The following is a 19,155-nucleotide window of genomic DNA, read 5'->3' as shown; positions in this document are numbered from 1 at the left end:
TTGTTCAGCATCAAGCACCTCAGAAAAACATGAGGAAAATCCCATAGTGGAGTAAGATAAATCAGGGGAAAATGATCATCGCTGTCCTCAAATACAAAAGTTAGTATCTATTATACTGCATCCTGCTTAGAGTAACTGTTGACATTCTTGTTATCTGATCAAAATGTCCAAATATTTTTAAAACTGTCATAGATTTCTGGGTTCAAGCATATCTTGTAGAAGTGGTCTGCAGAATTCAAACATACTTTATGTGTATTTTTCCTGTTAGAAGTTAACTGCTATGTCTAATCATCTTTTTAAGGGCGAACATATCTGTAGTACTTTTCAGCATACTCATCACTTCTTTAAAAGAAGCAATCCTAATATGTATTCTCCCTTCATGAAGTGATTTTCTCGTGTTTATCCATGTTTATCAAACTTCCATGTCCTTCATTTTTTCTGTTCCATTCCTTTTGAGACAGAACATTGTGCTCACTTCTAGTTGCACACCAAAAGCATACCATTGCTGGCTGCAACAGCATTAACACACTGATTCTGATCTGGTTTCCTGTAGAGCAGCAAGGCAAAATCAGTTCTAGGGGGCCAGGATTAAAACATTAATTTTCTGTGTTGGTAGCATTTTTTGTCTGCTTGCCATTGACTCTTTATAGATATTCATCACTGACTCTGTCAAAATTGAAACTACACAGATACAAGGCAGCAAGACACAAACTCCACTGACTTTATGGCTAGAAAAAGCCATAAAAGCTCATCTAACCTCATCCCTTGAACATGTGAGCCAATAACATGGCTCATGGACTTTTCCATCTAATCCATATCATGTGAATGAATTAATTAGAGCATATGTCCTTGTGGTAAAACATCCAGTCTTTAGCTATAGACTTCCAGATGAAGATGAGTCTATTGATGGATGGATATACTTCTATCTTATATTCAGTTTGAACTTAGATGACATAAAATTGAAGAGCTTTTATCTTGTAACACTTTTGCCTGCTAATTTAAGAAGCCTTGTAATTACCGTTCTTCACCTTTAACTTCATTTTAATGCAGTTTTTGGTCTGAGAGTTAGACACACCAGTCATTACAACCAGCCTAATTAGAATCAAAAAAAATGGGGGAGGGGAGAGGCAGAGGGCTCTAGGAAGACTCAGTTACAGCAGGTTACTCAGGGTCTTGAGCAGTTGGGTCTTGATTATCTCCAGGAATGAAGACTCCCCAACCTCTCTCAGCATCTATACAAGGATTTGACTACACTTACAGTAGAAAAAGGTTTTTTCTGATGTTTAAATGAAATTTCCTGGTTTTCATTTTGTGCTTCCCTTCCTTTCACAGGGCACCGCTGAGAAAAGTCTGGCTCCATCCTCTTTACTCTCTCCCATCACACATTTATACACACGAACGATGTCCCCCGATCTCTTCCATCTCAAGGCTAAACAATCATCAGCCTCTGCTTGTATCATAAAGGCTCCAATCCTTTTCAGCAGTTTTGTGGCCCTTCATGGGGCTTCTATCAGTACACCCATGTCTTTCGTGGGCTGGGGAGCCCGAACCTGGACACAACACTCCAGGTGTGCTCTCACCAGGGCTGAATAGATTGCCCCCATTGGCCCAAGGCACTGTGGGCTTGTGTTCCACTTGGTGTCCACCACAAACCTCAGTGCCTTTACTGAAAAGCTGCTTTCCAGCCAAACACACCTCAGCCTGTTTGGGTGGGTGTTTGGGGTTTCTTTCTTCCTAAGGGCAAGACTTGGTATTTCCCTTTCCTCAGCTTTAGGAGATTTCTGTTGGCCCAGATCTCCAGTCTCTTGTCATCACAGTGAATGGCAGCACAATCATCTGGTATGTCAACCCCTCCTCCTCGTTGAGGATCATCTGCAAACTTGCTGAGGGTGTGCTCTGTCCCACCATCCAGGTCACTAATAAAGATGTTAACCGGCATTGGTCCTAGTGTGAACCCCTGAGGTACAAGCACTAGTGACTGTCTCCCACAATCCTTTGAGCCTGGAAGTTCAGCCAGTTTTCAGTCCACCTCCCTGGCTGCTTACCTAGTCACTACTTCATCTGTTGGACTGTGAGGACATCGTGAGAGACAATGTTGAAATCTTCACTTAGGTCAGGAAAAACAACTCTCTCCCAAGGGACCTGTGGCAGGCCCAAAACCACAACCCAAAGTGGCATCTCTGTTATTCTGCACAGATCACACCACCTCACTTAAATACAAATGGAAATAATGACGTGGTGTCGAGACGCTCACGATGTCTATCTTCAGAAGCTTTTATCAAAGTACAGCCCTAGTCCTCTAATCATTCTTCTAGCACAGAATAAGAATTTGTTCTTCCTTTAGGGGATCTCATTGCATTAAGCAGACTTTAAGAGATACATCCTCCCTTTGAGGAAGCTGTCTACCAGCCCAGACACCTCACTGAAGAAAGCTATCAGGTTGTTCAGGCAGGATTTCCCCTTCAGAATCAATGATGACTGCTTCTAATCACCTTCTTGCTCTTAATATGTTTGAAAATGGTTCCCAGGAGGATTTGCTAAAGCATCTTCCATGGACTGAGGTGAAAGTGACAAGGAAGTATTTGCCCAGATCCTCCTTCTCACCTCTCTTGAACACAGCTGTAACATTTCCTTTCTGTCAGTCCTCAGCAACATCTCCCAATCAACATCACCTTCCAAAGGTAATTGAGAGTGGCCTCACAATGACATTGGCCAGCTCCCTTAGTCTTCAGAGATACACTTTATCAGGTTGCATGAACTTGTTGTGTTCAAATGCTTTAAGGGTCTGGGATTTCTGAAGGCAAGTTTTAACAGTGAAGTCTAAGGTGAAGAAGGCATTGAGAACCCCAGCCTTCTCATCTCCTTTGTTACCTGAAAAAGGAAATTTATCATCTTCAAGCATCATCCTGATCTGCAGACTTGGTCTGTAAATACATATGGTGCTTCAGCATCTGATCGGTCAGATCTCTCTCTAGCAGGAGTTAGGTCCTTATTTCATGCCACCACAGCTGCAGAACAGGTTCATTCTCTGAAGAACAAGAGGAACCAGTTCCAAAATGGGGCTATACCACAAAATCTGGCTGTGCTACACTTACAAAATGATGGCCTCTTCTCTCTTTCCAGACAAGTCAACAGCTTTGGAATTATGATGCCATGCCTATGCTCTCAGGGCAGGGAGCTCCTTCAGCTTTGCCTGTATAGAAATATATATATTTATGCTGCTTGGCAAGTAATCATAAATTCTGTATTCTCTAGAGTAATCTGAGTAGCTCTCTTCTCTGTGCCAAACAGCTAGTAGCTTTCTCTCCTCATGTTGAGGTGATATTTTCACATTGTCACCGAGTGTTAAATCTCACTTATATTTGCTTTAATTAAGTATGTTTAAGGTTAACCTTTTTGTAAGTGGCTTATTTAATTTATTTGAACAGATTTGGTTTATTTTGAGTCACTAAAAGCTAATGAGTTTTCTGTTATCTCCAGAGTGCAATCTCCCATGAATTCTTTCAGTTAATACTCCTGCTTCATGCCTCTCTCTGCTTGAGTGTTACTTGTAAAAGTAGGAAAGGAGAAATTTCAGATGAGACTGTACCTGGTAAGAGAAGGGCTTAGTGGATTGTTTTTTCTTAAGGAATATATCCTTCAAAACTATAAAGATATCAATGAAGGAAAAATATATTTTTGATGAAACATTAAAATATATTTTAATATAATTAAAATCCAGTTAAATATGCTTTAGATTAGTTTTTCCTAATTTTATTGAACACTTCCCTTTGCAACATCATTTTGGTTCAACCTGTTCAGAAATCATCTCAAGTATTGCACATGGCAAGCAGAGCTGACTTTCCAGAATTTTGTAGTTGAAAGTCAGAAAGGAACTCTTGGTTTGCTTTTCAATATTTTGAGATACAAAAGAAATAGCTGCAAAATTAAAACCATGGATGGGATTTCTTAGGATTTTAAACCTTTCAGCTCATCACACTGAGGACAAACCCAGATGCAGCCACACAGAACAGACGATTTCAGTTCACTCAAAATCAAAAGAAAGAAGATTCAAAAACATCAACATCAGTCACCAGCGTCAATCAGGCCAGCACATCTCGACTAGAAGGACTGCAGTCAGAGAACCACCGCTTGAGAATGAAAATTACAGAGGTATTGTTTATTGTATATACTGCCTAGGCATTTTTGTTGTTGCAATTCTCTAATCTGCTTAAATGTGGACTACTTTTTAGAGGGGAAAAAATTGCTTTCCCAGTAGAAAAATATTGAAATCATAGAAAACAGATTATTTATATGAATAGCCAATTAATACAGCGAATACATGGTAGGTGTGATAAAATGAAAATGTGCCTTAGCAAATTAAAATGAAACTTCCCCTGTTTATTTGTAACAGGCAAATTACCCTGCTGCTTCACACAGGTGTGCTGAGCAGCACAGAGCAACAGCTCTAGAACTGCAACCTTTACCTGCAAGCGTAACAGAGACGTGCAGCCCCAGGGGCACCGAAGAGCTACCTTTGTTCCTGTTTATGGCTGAGCTCAGAGATTGCTGCTGATGTTATTTCTCAGACTCTTTGAAAGTTCCCACAAAAACTTGCTAGACAGTTTTTTACATTTGCCACAAAAGAGAACTACAGATTTTCTTAAGGTGGAAAAGATCTTTACGATCATGTGGGCTGACCCTTTTGGCACAAAGGCTGTGAAGTTTCTTCACTCTCTACCAAGAAAAAGGATAAGTGCATGGAGTGCATGAATTTCCGTAGATCTATAATATGTATGTTTTTCATTGTCCATCCTTGCTCAGGCGATCTCAAACAATTACAAATCAGCCTTGAAGACTGCCTATTTTGTGTGACAAGATAACCATAACTGATCTATGTCTTACAAAAAAATTAACCTGTTCTTGCCTAGTCTGTGGAGTATTCCTATACCTTGAAGAAAAGGTATTTTGATGCAACCATTGTTTCTTCATCTTAACTAACAACAATTGCCTAGGTAACCAAAAGGTGTTTACGCAGACTACCAAAGACTCCAAAAGCAGAAGTTACCTCTGCCTTGTTAAAGAAATTTAGTTCAGCTTTGCCAGGTCTCTTTCATGTGAGAGCCTTGCAGTTTTTAATGAAGGCTCAGCTGGCTATACTGGCTATTTCAGTTTCTATATTCTGCTGTAGTTTTTTTCTGCTAAGCCTCCTAACTCACAAGATCTCAGCCTGTGCCTGGCAAGGCTCAGGACAGTGATCACAGGTAAGGCTGGTTAGGGCAATTGAGCCATATCAGTGCACACAGGGCCCTGCTGATCTTTCTAGGCTTTGCTTAAACAGATCAAATTAAATCCTCAGAACCAGTAGGTCCAAATAAGAATTTCATTATCTGGGGGATCTGGAGAATACCCTACTGTGGCTAGCAGCTAGACCTCTAGCTTATCTACCTTGAGTTGCTATGTCCCAGTTCTGTAAGGAAAAAATGTAAATCTAGATTCAGCACTTCTAAAATTCATTTAAGCCAGTAAGGAGTGGGGTGTACTCTGGGTATCGCATCCTGGGCAACTGTTCACAGAGAGTATCCTAGATCACCATTAAGATGTTTGTATCTGGTTATTTTCTACTGGGGCTGTAGCCAATTGAATACAAGTTACCCTCTGGGGAGAGCACCCCGTGTTCAGCTCAGTGCTAAAAGCTAGGGGTGTACCAACCTGGCATTTCTGCTGTGGCTGTGTGCTTCTCTCCCTGTCCCTCTAGTCTTAAAGGATGCTTCTGGGGAAAGAGAGGACTGGGATTTTTGTTTCTTCCCCCTCTTCTTACTTCCATTTTTTTCCCTTTTGGAAAGTTATGTTTGCAATGGCAGTTTAGTGCTAGCTATCAGATTACACAGTTATTACACAGATTACACTTACAGAAGACACAAAAAAAAATGAAAAACACTGGAGTAATTGTAAATTCAGGAAAGCATGGAGTGTTCTTAGCCCCAAAACCAAAAACTGTGAGTTGGATTTTCTTCAAAATTTCACACACACACACACACACACACGTGTAGAGGAATGAAGGCAGTGGGTAGATTGGCATTGATAACATGCAGCTGTGGCCTTGCTACGAAGGCAGTGGGTTGATTGACACGGACAATGTGCAGCTGTAGCTCGTTCCTGCAAAGTGATTAAATAGCTCTGAGGAAGTATGGGAGAAGGAAGAACTTAGATGTAGCAGAGAGAAGGAGCAGGGTGGTCTGGCCTTGGGAAGATAGAAAAACAGCAGGGACAGTAGAATCTGACCCATGGTAAAGCCTTGTTGCAGTTTGCTAGTTTTGCTTGTGCTCTGAAAATTGGTGCCCTGTGTGAGTCAAACTGACTTGGACTTCAAACCTCAACACACATGAACACAAACAAAAACTCTAATAAGGGTGTGTCTGTCTAAGAAAAGTAAAAGGAGTAAAAATAATCTTTAGGACAAAGTAACATTCCTGGTAGAGTTGACAGCAGTCAGTCACATGGCCGGACATGTCCCTAATGACATAGTTCACTTATATTCTCCTGTATGTTTGATAATTTGATTGACTCAGCAAAGTGGTTATAGCTGTGTATGCTGTATTTGTATGCACAAATAATAAACATTTGAGAGGTTATCAGACTGGGTTTCCTAATGCCTATTTCTTTCTAATTCAGCTGGATATCTGAATTGCTTAACATGTCAACTACTAAGATTATTCTTCTCATATGCCCTCTGCAACATCACAGCTGAATGGTTTGTTACTTATAGCATGATTTTTAGAGGTAACATTGTAGTGCTATAAGAAAATTCTATTTGGCATAGTGTGGCAATTGCATTGCCACCTGCCTTCCAGCCTAATTATAGAAAGCTATGCAGTTACTGCAGTTACCTGAAGCAATGAGTCACATTTTTAGGGATTCATACTCTTTCTGTTTTGCAGCTGGACAAAGACTTGGAAGAGGTCACAATGCAACTTCAGGACACTCCTGAGAAAACAACATACATTAAGCAGAACCACTATCAGGATCTTAATGACATTCTTAGTATACGGAACTTTACAGACAGCAAAGGTGAGAGCTAGTAAAAGCCATTAGTAGCTTAACCTGCCAAGATTTTAAATAGCAATCTTATTGGATTGGTTCAAGAGCACTCAGACCTTTGTAAGATAGAGCTTTAAATATTTTGGTTGCGTTACAGAAAGCATGCAGATTCACATAGTAAGCTATATGTTATAACTATGTATATGTATAGTTATTTATCTGTATGTATGTCTTCTGTTTTATGTCCTGTGTGTATAATACACATGGTAAAGTGGGAAACTTTCAGAAGTATACTTGTGTTCAGAAGTCAAGTTTTCTGTGCTGCATGGAGAAAGGAAAGTCACAGAACGTTTCAGATCTTGTGAGTTAAGCAAGCCAGCCTTCAACAGTAGGAAGCCCAGTTTAGTATGTGCTTGTCTGTGCAGGACATTCAAATCCTGCTTTTGGAAACTGCTGTCAAGCACGTAGGACAGAAACGTAAATATTTCAGTGCTAGTTTGGACTCTAAATGTAGAGTTGAAGGCACTCATGTATGAAAATTCTTCCCTAGGAACTGATAAAAAAGGATTTAATGATGACTGTAATATTCCTAAGTTGTTTCTACTGTGTCTCTTGCATTGCTCCCTGAAGAAACACATGCAAAAGAATTGCTTTCATTAAAGCTATTTCACTTTTGGAAAGCAATAAGATCTGGTGCATAGCGCAATAAAGTGGAAGCCAGGACACCCAGCTTCCATTTCTGACTCTAGAATGGTTCTACTTTGTGACTTTTGGCAAATGAGTTTGTACAACTGAATATTGCTATGGCATGTGAAAAACTAGTTGTCCTGTGTTGGGAAGTCATAGACTGGCATGTTTGCTGCAATGCTTGGCTCAGGCTTCCTATTGATGTGGCAGTGTAACCTTGGTTAAGTGGAACAGAAGCTACTCCTGTAAATACAGTTGTTGAAGAATAATTTTAGAGCAACAGCAACAATTCACATATGCTTTTGAAATATATTGAAATTTTGGTTGGATAAGGTTACTTTTTCATGTGCCTTTTGTTTTTGCCTGTGTATACACTTGGTTGTGTAACTTGTGGCAAAAAAAAAAAAAAAAAAAAAAAAAAAAAAAGGAAGAGCACCATAGAGTTCCCAGTGTCCTTTTTAAAATTAAAAAACAGAAGGGGGGAGGGGGGGGAAGGAGGAAAAGGAAAACGTAAATAGCTGCTGGAGGCGTGTGATTGTTGGGCTGAGATCAGCAGCAAGAACTAACATCAGTGAGTGGGATGAGGCAGTTTTACCAAGTGTTTGAAAGGAACACATAGAATGTTCCACCCATGTCAGATGCTCCAGGAGAAATGATAAATCATGAATAATACTTCAGGCATAAAAGATACATTACATTGTGCCAAATGCCCATCTGAGTTTGGGTATGTGAAATAAAAATGATTCTTAAGAGATATGTCAGGTGTAAATTTAGGATGGGATACTTCCCAGAGCAGTTTGTACTCCATTAACAGTAGGATGCTGGCAATGAAATCAAGAAGAAAATATAACCTTTCTGCACTTGTGGCTATATCTACAAAACATATTGATGCCTAATGGCTGCTTTAAACAGCAGCATCCAAGATTGTGTTCCTAATTTTTCCCCAGTACATTTCCCCAGCTTCTACATTCCTGCTGCAGGATACATATTTAAAATCACCTGTAAATACAGAGCCTTAATGTAGCTTGGAACCATGTGTTATTTCATTTATATCCTGAACCATATATCAGGATTTACAAGGTAGATATTCTTCTGCATACTGAAGTTGCTGGACACTTTTCTGAACAGACCTACCACATCAAGCTCCACGCAAAAGAGAGGGGTGAAAAAAGAAGGATGTTTTTCCTTGGCCATCTTTATATTGGAGCATCCATACACCTGGGAATGAGGAAGACCTGGATCCCAATTTGAAGCAGGTGTTTGAAGCTGGTGGAGAATGTCCCAAGCATGAGTATTATGGACTATCCTGATCCTTACTTGAGTGACATCAAATATTCATACTTCCAGCCTCTGAGCCACCCTGTTCAATGACCCTAGCTAGCCTTTTTCTGTCCCTCCATTTGTGTTTCTTCGGCCTCTTGTTTTCTCTTTCCCCACTTCCCTGTTCCTTAGCTATATATCTGAATCTCTTCTATATTTCTTTCACCACATCCATTCCCAACAGTCAACCTATGTGCTTAATTTAAATTTGCCATTCCAATCAAAATAACAAGGCTTTGGAGAATTCATGCTGCTGAGTCACGGCTGCTTCTGTGCAGATGCAAACAGACATCTCTTAAATGATACTTAAAAAAATTCTGGCCCTTACAGCTACAGGAAAGTTAACTCTGACTGACATAACTATGCTTTCTGTAGCTATGTATTTCATGTAACTTTCTGTAAACGATAGTACAGAACCTTGAAATTATGCCTCCCTGATGCTACTTGAGTGAAGCTTTGGGATTGTAAATACTTTATTAGCATGACCTAGAAGTGACCATGTCTCTCACCTCCACCATGCAACTAGGGAAGCCAGTCCAATGTTGTTTTTAAGGTGATGACAAGGTTTGTGCCTACCTTGGACTTTGTAAAAAATATGAGTGGAGAGTGAGTAGGACAGTGAAGAGAGATGCTAAAAATAGCAGTTAACTTGGAGCTAAAAATCATAGCAGATCATTTGCCACATTTGCGTTGTCAACACAGCTGAATCCTATGTCAGTCTTTATAAAATATGTTGCTGTTCTGAAGGAGTTCACATAGAGAAAGCAATGTCGTGTATCCCCATCACTATTGCTTACACAGATTCAGGGCACTGCACTTCAGAGAACAGATAATAGCATGGGACTTATGCAATGCATCCCGGACAAGTCCTAATCAAACTTTAATGTCATAGGACACTTCATTAGGTTTCTGATCTGTAAAAATTGTCCAGAGTTAAAATTTCTAACTCCTATAAGTGCCAAAGGAAGTTATTTCATTGAATGTGGAGGGAGGCAACAAGGAAGGCTAAGGTCTGCTTGGAATTAAATCTGGTGAGGGAGGTCAAGGACAACAAGAAGGGTTTCTTCCAGTATATCAGCAGGAAAAGGGTGACTAGGGAAAACGTGGGCCTGCTGCTGAATGAGGTGGGTGCCCTGGTGACGAAGGACACAGAGAAGGCAGAGTTACTGAATGCCACCTTTGCTTCAGTCTTCAAGGCCAAGGCCATCGCCTTAGTTTCCCACACCCTGGAGGTAATAAAGGAAGTCTGGAGAAAGGAAGACTCTCCCTTGGTCAAGGAGGATCATGTTAGAGACCACTTAAGCAAACGACACGCACAAATCCATGGGCCCCAATGGCATGCACCTCTGAGTGCTGAGGGAGCTGGCAGATGTTATTGCCAAGCCACTCTTGATCATCTTTGAAAAGTCATAGAGAACAGGACAGGTGCCTGAGGACTGGTGGAAAGCCAGTGTCGCTCCAGTCTTCAAAAAGGGCAAGAAGGACCACCCAGGAAACTACAGACCAGTCAGCCTCACCTCCATCCCTGAAAAGGTGATCATCCTGGAGGTCATCTTGAAGCACGTGGAGGAAAAGAAGGTCATCAGGAACAGTCAACATGGATTCACCAAGGCAAAAGCATGCCTGACCAACCTAATAACCTTCTGTGATGGAATGACTGGCTGGGTAGACAAGGGGAGAGCAGTGGGTGTTGTGTACCTTAACCTCAGCAAGGCTGTTGGCACCGTCTCCCATAAGATCCCCATAGGTAAGCTCAGGCAGCGTGGGTCAGATGAGCGGGCAGTGGGGTGGATGGAGAACTGGCTGATGGCAGAGCTCAGCGGGTTGTGATCAGCAGCGCAGAGTCCAGCTGGAGGCCAGTAGCTTGTGGTGTTCCCCAGGGGTCAGCGCTGGGTCCAGTCATGTTAAACTCCAGTCACTGCTGACTGGGACGAAGGGGCAGAGCGTGCCCTCAGCGAGTTTGCTGATGGTACAAACCTGGGAGCAGTGGCTGACACACCAGGCGGCTGCGCTGCCATTCAGGCAGACCTGGGCAGGCTGGAGAGCTGGGCGGAGAGGGACCTCATGAAGTTCGACAAAGGCAAGTGCAGGGTCCTGCACCTGGGGAGGGACAACCCCACGCACCAGCACAGGCTGGGGCTGACCTGCTGGGAGGCGGCTCTGCGGAGAGGGACCTGGGAGTGCTGGTGGGCAGCACATTGCCCATGAGCCAGCAGGGTGCCCTGGTGGCCAGGGAGGCCAGTGAGATCCCGGGGGGCATTAGGAGGAGGGTGGCCAGCGGGTGGAGGGAGGTGATCCTGCCCCTCTGCTCTGCCCTGCTGAGGCCGCACCTGGAGTGCTGTGTCCAGTGCTGGGCTGCCCAGTTTGGGAGAGACAGGAACTACTGGAGAGGGTCCCGTAGAGGGCTATGCAGGTGATGAGGGGACTGGAGCATCTCCTTCATGAGGAAAGGCTGAGAGAGCTGGGCCTGTGTAGCCTGGGGAAGAGAGACTAAGAGGGGATCTTAGCAGTGTCTACAAATATCTTAAGGGTGAGCGTCAGGACGACAGGGCCAGGCTCTTCAGTGGTGCCCAGTGACAGGACAGGGGGCAACGAGCACAACCTGAAACACAAGAAGTTCCTTCTGTATATGAGGAAAAACTTCTTTACCTTGAGGGTGACAGAGCTCTGGAACAGGCTGCCCAGGGAGGTTGTGGAGTCTCCTTCTCTGGAAACCTTAAAAAACTGCCTAGATGTGACTGTGCAACCTGCTCTGGGTGAACCAGCTTAACAGGGCATTGGACTAGGTGATCTGTAGGGATCCCTTCCAAACCTGACTATTCTGTGATTCTTTCCTTCCTTCCCCACCACTGTCATTTACACAAAATATGGATTTGGGTTAAAAAATCTAAATTACTGGTTAGTTACTACCAGCAACACGTGTAACCCAGGAGAACTGTGCTGGCACAGGGACTCCTTCACAGCACATTTCAGTACATCTCATTTAAGGAGAGGTATTATCTGAGACACTCCTCTCTTATTCACAAACAGTGTCCCTGAGACATCTACAGCAATTGGCTGTGTAAGAAAAGCAATTAGGAGAATGTGGTTTGTAGTTTATGGTTTGATTGCTTTTTTTTTTTTTTTTTTTTTTTTTTTTTTTAATGCAGGCTTTTGTCTGCATTGCTGGATAGCTTTGTGTGGTCAAGCAGTTCATGTGCTCCATGGACTGTAGCTTTGGGACCTCAGGTGGCTTCCCCAGTTTAACTTAAAAGGCCATGCCCTTAACTTTATTTGATACGTTCCTCAGATGATTTTGAGTCACTGTGTCTGCTAGTGACCTCATCTTTATGCACAGCACAACATTAGCTTCCCCCCTGGCATTTGTGGGATCTGGTCACCTTGGTGGAGCAGCAGAGCCACATTACAGCCTGGGCTTGAGGAAAGGATGGGCTGTGGGTGAGACCAACGCTTGGCTCAGGCAGTTCCTGTAACTGGCAGCGTTGTTCAGCAAGGAGAGCCAAGCTTGGAGACTCGGCTGAGTATTCCAGCTTGACATTTGGAAAAAGGAGGACAAATGCTTATAGCTGTGATGCTGTATAAAGATGAAGGTTGTGCCACACAGCTCCAGGGAAGAAATACCCTGGCACAGGCACAAACCAGAGCTTCCCAAAAGGGCTCCCTGCACCCATGTAGCCAGTGTGCCAGAAACAGGAGACACTTCACGAAGGTAGAAGTTATTTCTGCTGTGCAAGTTCCTGCAGAGATAAAAGTTACTCAGGAGAAAAAAACATAGGGAAGATAATATGTGGTTGGGGCCTGTGTGTAATTTTGCTGCGCTTGGAATCTTACTATCTTACTCTATTTGACTTCTATTTGACATTTTATTACATGAAATTATTTCTACATGAATGATTCATAGATTTTAAGAGCTTCATATAAAGCCATGCCCAGAAGAAATCCTTCAGAAGAATCTCCATTTATTTCTACCTTTGCCAGTACATTTCAGAGTAGCATATTAGGGAAATTAATGAATTACAGTGATTCTATGGAAAGTACATAAGAAGCAAGAGACAGCCTTGCAGTAGTCCCTCACTTATGAACAAACCCTTATTGCAAGTTCTTTCTCTGCAGGCACCTTTGCTTGCTCAGAAAGCCTTTTCTGTTTTGAGCCAGAAAACAGTTTTTACTCATTGCTGTAAATGGACTAGGAGCATTCATTTACATATCAGATATGCCTACATACTGTCACTTGTCACCCCACTCCAATGTTTCCTAGTGTTAGTTTTTCCCCATGTAAAAGCAGCTCAAAGGAAAACAGATCTCAAAGGCATTTTGCTCATAAATACGAAGCAAAACAGAGTTCATCTGTGATAGAGGGGGGAATATTACTTCTATGAAGTTGGTGTGATTCAAGCATTAAGCTTAAAATTGAAACCACAGATTCAAAGGAAAAGCTTTCAGGAATAACTCCTCTAAAGGACTGACTGCTGTTTTAAAGAAAGTATATATTTCATTATATCCCTTGTATATAGAGATATATAGAGATATGTATACTAGTTTCTATGAAGCCTGGCAAATGGATTCCAATCCTGAAGCTGGAACTTGTTTCTGTTTCAACAGGGAGACCAAACTGCCAAAGGTTCAGTGCCCGCCCTTCCTTCCACAGAAATAAATCTGTAGTAAAGGGAGTTTCCTCTGATTTAAAGTAGTATAAATCAGAGGGGAATCTCGCTGGCTTTTCTTTTTAAAATATCTTCCTTTCAAAACATAACTATCAAAAATCATGATCTAGACTGCTTTGTGCTGTGCACTTAGTTCAGGAGAACTTTTTCTGATATACCCAGCAGATGATGTGATCATTTTAATTTTGTCTTTTGTTTTATTTTCTTTTCATCCTATTAATGAAAAGCAGAAACTGGCTAGTCATGTTTCACAGTCCAAACAACAGAACTGTGAAACATTACAGTAGATGTTAAAAATCTACCTCTAGCTTTAAAGTTTCCAGAGTTCTTTAGTAAATCAGCAAGGTTATCTCTGCCAGCTGTTATAATTTGTTATTAAACCACACATACTTCTTTGTAGAGCATAAAATATGCTTTCTAGCAGACAGAAAACAACAGTGGAATTGAAAGATGTCGGGTGAAGAGCAGTTCTGCCACCTAGTTGTAAGCCATCAGAGGAATAATGCCACTAAAGTGTAGTGATGAAGGTGTTCAATAAAGTTGCAGTTTACAAATGTCAACAAAACAAGCTTCTAATTAAAGAAATACAGTTTCTAAAACCTTGGAAGAAATTGCAGCGGTGGCGGTTACCTGGTGTTTTCTGCCTGCAGCTGAACAGGAGTTGTTAAAATGGATGATGCGTTTAAGCCAGCCCAGGTAATTTTGACAGCGCAGGGCACAGAGTGATTATACGATTATAGGTGCGGCAGGTCTGAAGTGTCACCCCTGGCAGAGGGAGAGATGAGCAGCTGGGAGCAGCAACCTCCTCGCTGAGCCTCTCCACAGCCAGCATCAGATGTGCTCTTGCAGCTCAGGGCTTTGTAATTGAAAGTTGCTTCTCCGCTGCAGGTAGGCAAAAGTTCTGAGCTAAAGCCTTCTGGCTCTTGCCAACAACTGGGCAGCGGGCTTTGTTTTCTAATGAACTCATCAGTGAGTGCCGTGCAAGGCCCTTGAGATCTATTTGTCTTTTCTCCCAGCGGTTTTCTGAATGGGAAGTGCTCAGGCATCACTTATTCAGACTTCTGAGTTCCTGTTTGAGGTCTACAAAGGTAAAAATTACTTAGAAAGCGCTTCTGGGTAATGTAAATTCAGTACTGAAGGTAGTTAGATCATCCTGGTGCAACTTATTCAGTAGCATCCACAGTGGCAGACAGCACCCTAAGAATGAAGGACATTTTTCAAGTGGCGTACTTAATGGACAAAGGAGGAAAAGATGGGGAAGTACTAAAAGCAATGCTACACTTTCCAGGGGAAACTGGGAACTCAAATGTTTGCATTTACCCTTATTTTCTTTCCATTGTTCAAGTATATAAAATCAATTTCCTCCATCCTTAAATTTTTTTTAGCGCATATGGTAATAGTGTTTTTCTTTAAGCTCAAGCTTCTGGAAGCATATCACTAAGTGAGAATCTTGCTGTTCATTATTTAAATGAAAGGTAAATAAAAAAAAAATAATAAAAAAAGAAAGAAAAGAAAGATATTCTAGTTTCCATAGCTGCAGAATAAAAATCTTAACAGCTCCTTTCCCAAAAAGCTTAACAAATATGAATTACCCAACTTTTCTGTATTTTGAAAGAAGCATAGGAAAAAGAAAAACATCTCGACATTATGGCAGTTTTATGTGGATTTTCTCTGTATTTTATACATACGCATTAAGACTTGTATATGGTAACCTTGATACAGAAATTTATGCAGTGTATTAAGGGAGGGAGAGTCATCTGCAAGAGTGGTAGAAAAAGATCTATTAAGAATAACATGCAGTGATATACGGGCAGTTGGTGTTGAGGGGTGAGTAGGCAGAGAATGTATGATTTCTGCTCTACTTTAAACTAAATCCCCCACCTTTTGGCAGGGACCATCTCCTTTCTCTCTCTCTCTCTCTCTCTCTCTCTCTCTTTCTCAACACAACTGAAAGCACAATAAAACCTTCAGGGGCCGACAACACATTAATATATGAAATCACATGCTCTCGAAGCCCAACAGTTGCATATTCCAGTCATTTGTTGAAGAATTGCATCTTCAGTGGCTTTGTAACAGGTTAAATTGCTTATCTTGGCCAAAGGAGTTGGAAGCCTAAGACAGTTAAATAATAAAGCTTTTCCATCCCTAATTACAAGGATTACTCAAATTTTAACTTTGGTCTATATCATAAAGTCAGCAGTTTTCACTGTCAGCTTAGATCAGCTCAGGATTGAATGTTGGTTTTAATCATGGAAGTAAAAAATGTTCTTTTTTATGTGTCTGTTTATAGATATCACAAGGCTTGTATGCAAATGTCAAGCTCAATATACATAGAAATGTGATATATGGAAAATAAAAACTGAACTCTTGTGACAGCAAATGGGACACCAGCAAACTTCAGGCTGTCCTGAGATGATAGACATCATTGCTTATCTTAGCCACTGTCAGATGTGACTCTTTGTGACTCCCTTCACATCTAAACCATCACTGAATCCTGTCATATCTTCCTTCCAGGCACTCTTCTTGCTACAGCTGGTTCCTTAGCTCTCTTTTACTGACATTTTCTGGCCCCTGCAGATGCAGCTTCATGTGTTCTGGTCACCTCCTTTCTCACCCAGACTCTTCTCTTCCATGCAACATAAGTGAAAAATGTGCTCTCCTGCTCTTCCATGTCTGTGATCCCCATGTCTGTACATTTTTACATCATTTCTTCATGAGTCAGATTTTTCACAGCAGAAAGTGAAGGCAACAAAATAACGCCAGGGATGACCATGCTGAGAGAGCAATTATACATTTTGGAGTTTGCCCTCAAAATATTCCTGTTTCTGCTTCCAGCTTCTTTCCTCACTCTTTGTTTCTGCTGCTTGTTTTGTCCCACCAGTGCTCATTGATAACATACATATTCCTAGCATGCTGGGACCTCAGCAGTATTTGGGGCTTCCGAGTATTAGTAGAACAGAAAAGCAGCTTAAGCCTTCAGTACGTACTGGGTTTTTCATGCTATTTTCATTTTCTCTTCACTATTTTCCTGCTTTTTCCCCTCATACCTGTTTTTACATTCAAAACCTCCAGTGTCCATTTCAAGTATTTACCTTTGAGTCCTCTTCCATGCTGCCTTATTGCCTGCAGCAGTCACTGTTTCTCTGTGTGTGTGGCAAACTGTCGGTGATGGATTTGGAGCTGCTCTGAAATTATTTATGAAAACTGTGCACTGTCCTCATTACTTAGATGTTTTCCATGTGACTTTATTTGGCTTAACAGGAGGAGACTTTGGAAAAGCAGCCAGGAACAGAAAGGATCCTCAGCAAAGACAGCCTTCCTAAAATGGCTGTGTTCGTCTGTGTTTCACAGGGGGACCGATGCCATAGCCTTCAGCACAGCTAGCCAGGGACTCCCGGGACACCCGGGGGAGCCAAGTGAAGCTACCTACAGGGAAAATGATGATCTTCTATGTTATCACTATGCAGAAAAGAGAACAGCAGGAGAAAGCTTAATGAAATCATTAGCTGTCTTTCCTGCAGACAGCCTATGGACCAGTGCAACTGGTATAAATCGTATTTCTGTGCTAAACGATAGCAGATAGTTACATGACAACACTCAATTGCTTATGTGATTGCAAGAGTACCAAGGTTTTGTACATCGATGAGATTGTAGTTTTTCTAGGAAAAGACTTAAGAGGTTTTCTTTGTATGAAAAGGTAACAATTTCTGAGTGTAAGATAATATGATGGTGCAGTTACACTAATTTTTTACACGGCCTAAGACTAGGTGACAGAGCATGATAGGGCTACATAGAGGTGGGAAACAAGGTTTGGTTTGTGGTTTTTTTTTTAAAGTGGGGGGAGAAGCAGAGGAAGGACAAAAGATGGTTTGTCCCTTTTCTGTTTCTTCATGGTAGCTCCTATGAAGAAGCATGTAATTGAAAGCAGAAGCGTATGAAAGACTCACAGGGAAACCTAGACTGTATTAGAGTACAGGCAGGCAGAGTTTACTTTGTGGCATTATGAACATCTGAGAAATTTTAAAATTAAACAATTTTAAAATGGTCATTTTGTTACAGTACAGTAAAATTGAATTTGTTGTCCATTCAGATGGTGAGAAAGCCATTTTGAAAAATCATCTTGATCAAAATCCACCAGCACAATGGGGCTCATCAGACCCTTCCAGAACAAACAAAGATCCTATAGAAGACATAAACTCTCCAGAACAGTAAGTATACATCATTACTTAATGGTACAAAAAGAGACACCCCTTGCTTTCTCAGGTATGCATGTGCTTGGCGTGCACACTTTCTACTTGTTTTAGCCATAAATTCCACCCTGGACAGCAGCTCTTTTGCTGATAAGACATTCGTTTAAATTACTACATTTCATCAAAACCCATATTTCTCTTTCATACATTTTTGTGGGAAGACCTTCACTGTAAACCCTTTCAGCCAGCTCCAGCCACAGAGAGAGCCTGTACCATCAGCAACAGATGTGAATGGCACCTCCTGAAGCACCAGTGGGCAGCAACATTGTACTGTAATGCCTCCCTGCCACCAGCTCACCATCACCACCAAATTTAGAGGAAATCAGGGGCATTGGATCCTAAGGTGCCCCAAAGGCAAACTAGCATACTTCTTTTTTCTTGTCAGAAACATCCTTTACATGATATCTAAAGCTGTTGTAGTGAGTTACAGGACAAGCTGTGCCCAACCACCAATGTATATTAAGGAGAGAAGAGGGTGTACATATGTGCACACACTTGTCATGACTGTTGTCAAAAGTCCAAGTCCTTCCACACATCAGCCAGAGGAGTTCATGGTGTACATAGCCATTTTGTTCTTTCAGTCTTAAGCTAGCTGGAAATAAAAACAGTCTGAGGGCTTTTCATTGTTACCATAGCAGCTGGACCTGAGTTTTGGCATAGGAAAGCCTGAACCACGTAGTTTCCCTTAGAAACAGTGCTGTGGCTATAAGGAAAGGATGGCACAAAGCACTTGCTACATTCATGGAGGGGAAAGAGTTCTATGGTATCAGTTTTTCTTTCCAGGAATCTATAAAATAAACTCACATACTATCCTCTATGAGCTCAGCAGGGCCTGCTGTGGGCCAGAGCTTAGGGAAGCACCATGCTTGCTTGTCCCTGGGTCAGGTGTTTCTCCACAGCAGCCTAGTTACATGGGCACCACTTCATCAGGATCCGAGTTAATAGATGTCGGACTCCTGTTTTCTACATGGGCAACTTAAATGCTTATTTAAAAACAGAATAAATTAAACAAATTACTAGAATGAGTCACATGTTACATCAGTGACAGCAAACCTGATTTCAGATAGCAGTTAATGCCTTGTACTACCTGGTGCAGGAAAATAACATGGATTTCTGACTCTGTCCTTGCACTCAGAAAAAAACCCAACCCCAACCAGCACAGGAGCTAATCCACACACACACATGCACCAAAAAAGGCCCCAGCTAGCTGAATA

The 19,155-nt window shown here is 41.7% G+C and overlaps 1 protein-coding gene across 5 annotated transcripts in view; it reads left to right on the top strand.

The window, feature by feature from the left end:
* GABBR2 (gamma-aminobutyric acid type B receptor subunit 2) overlaps positions 1 to 19,155 on the top strand; it is a 502,330-nt gene that overhangs the window by 461,474 nt on the left and 21,701 nt on the right. For all 5 annotated transcript variants that reach the window (XM_080378574.1, XM_080378573.1, XM_080378575.1 and 2 more), the window contains 3 exons: positions 3,970 to 4,152; positions 6,921 to 7,050; positions 17,782 to 17,899. In XM_080378574.1, coding sequence (XP_080234700.1) covers positions 3,970 to 4,152; positions 6,921 to 7,050; positions 17,782 to 17,899 — 431 coding nt within the window. The remainder of the gene's footprint in view (positions 1 to 3,969; positions 4,153 to 6,920; positions 7,051 to 17,781; positions 17,900 to 19,155) is intronic.

This window comes from Falco punctatus (genome assembly GCF_963210335.1).
Source record: "Falco punctatus genome assembly, chromosome: 3".
Lineage (NCBI taxonomy): Eukaryota > Metazoa > Chordata > Aves > Falconiformes > Falconidae > Falco > Falco punctatus.
The sequence above is the reverse complement of the archived record's forward strand: the minus strand, read 5'-3'. Positions and strand labels throughout refer to the sequence as shown.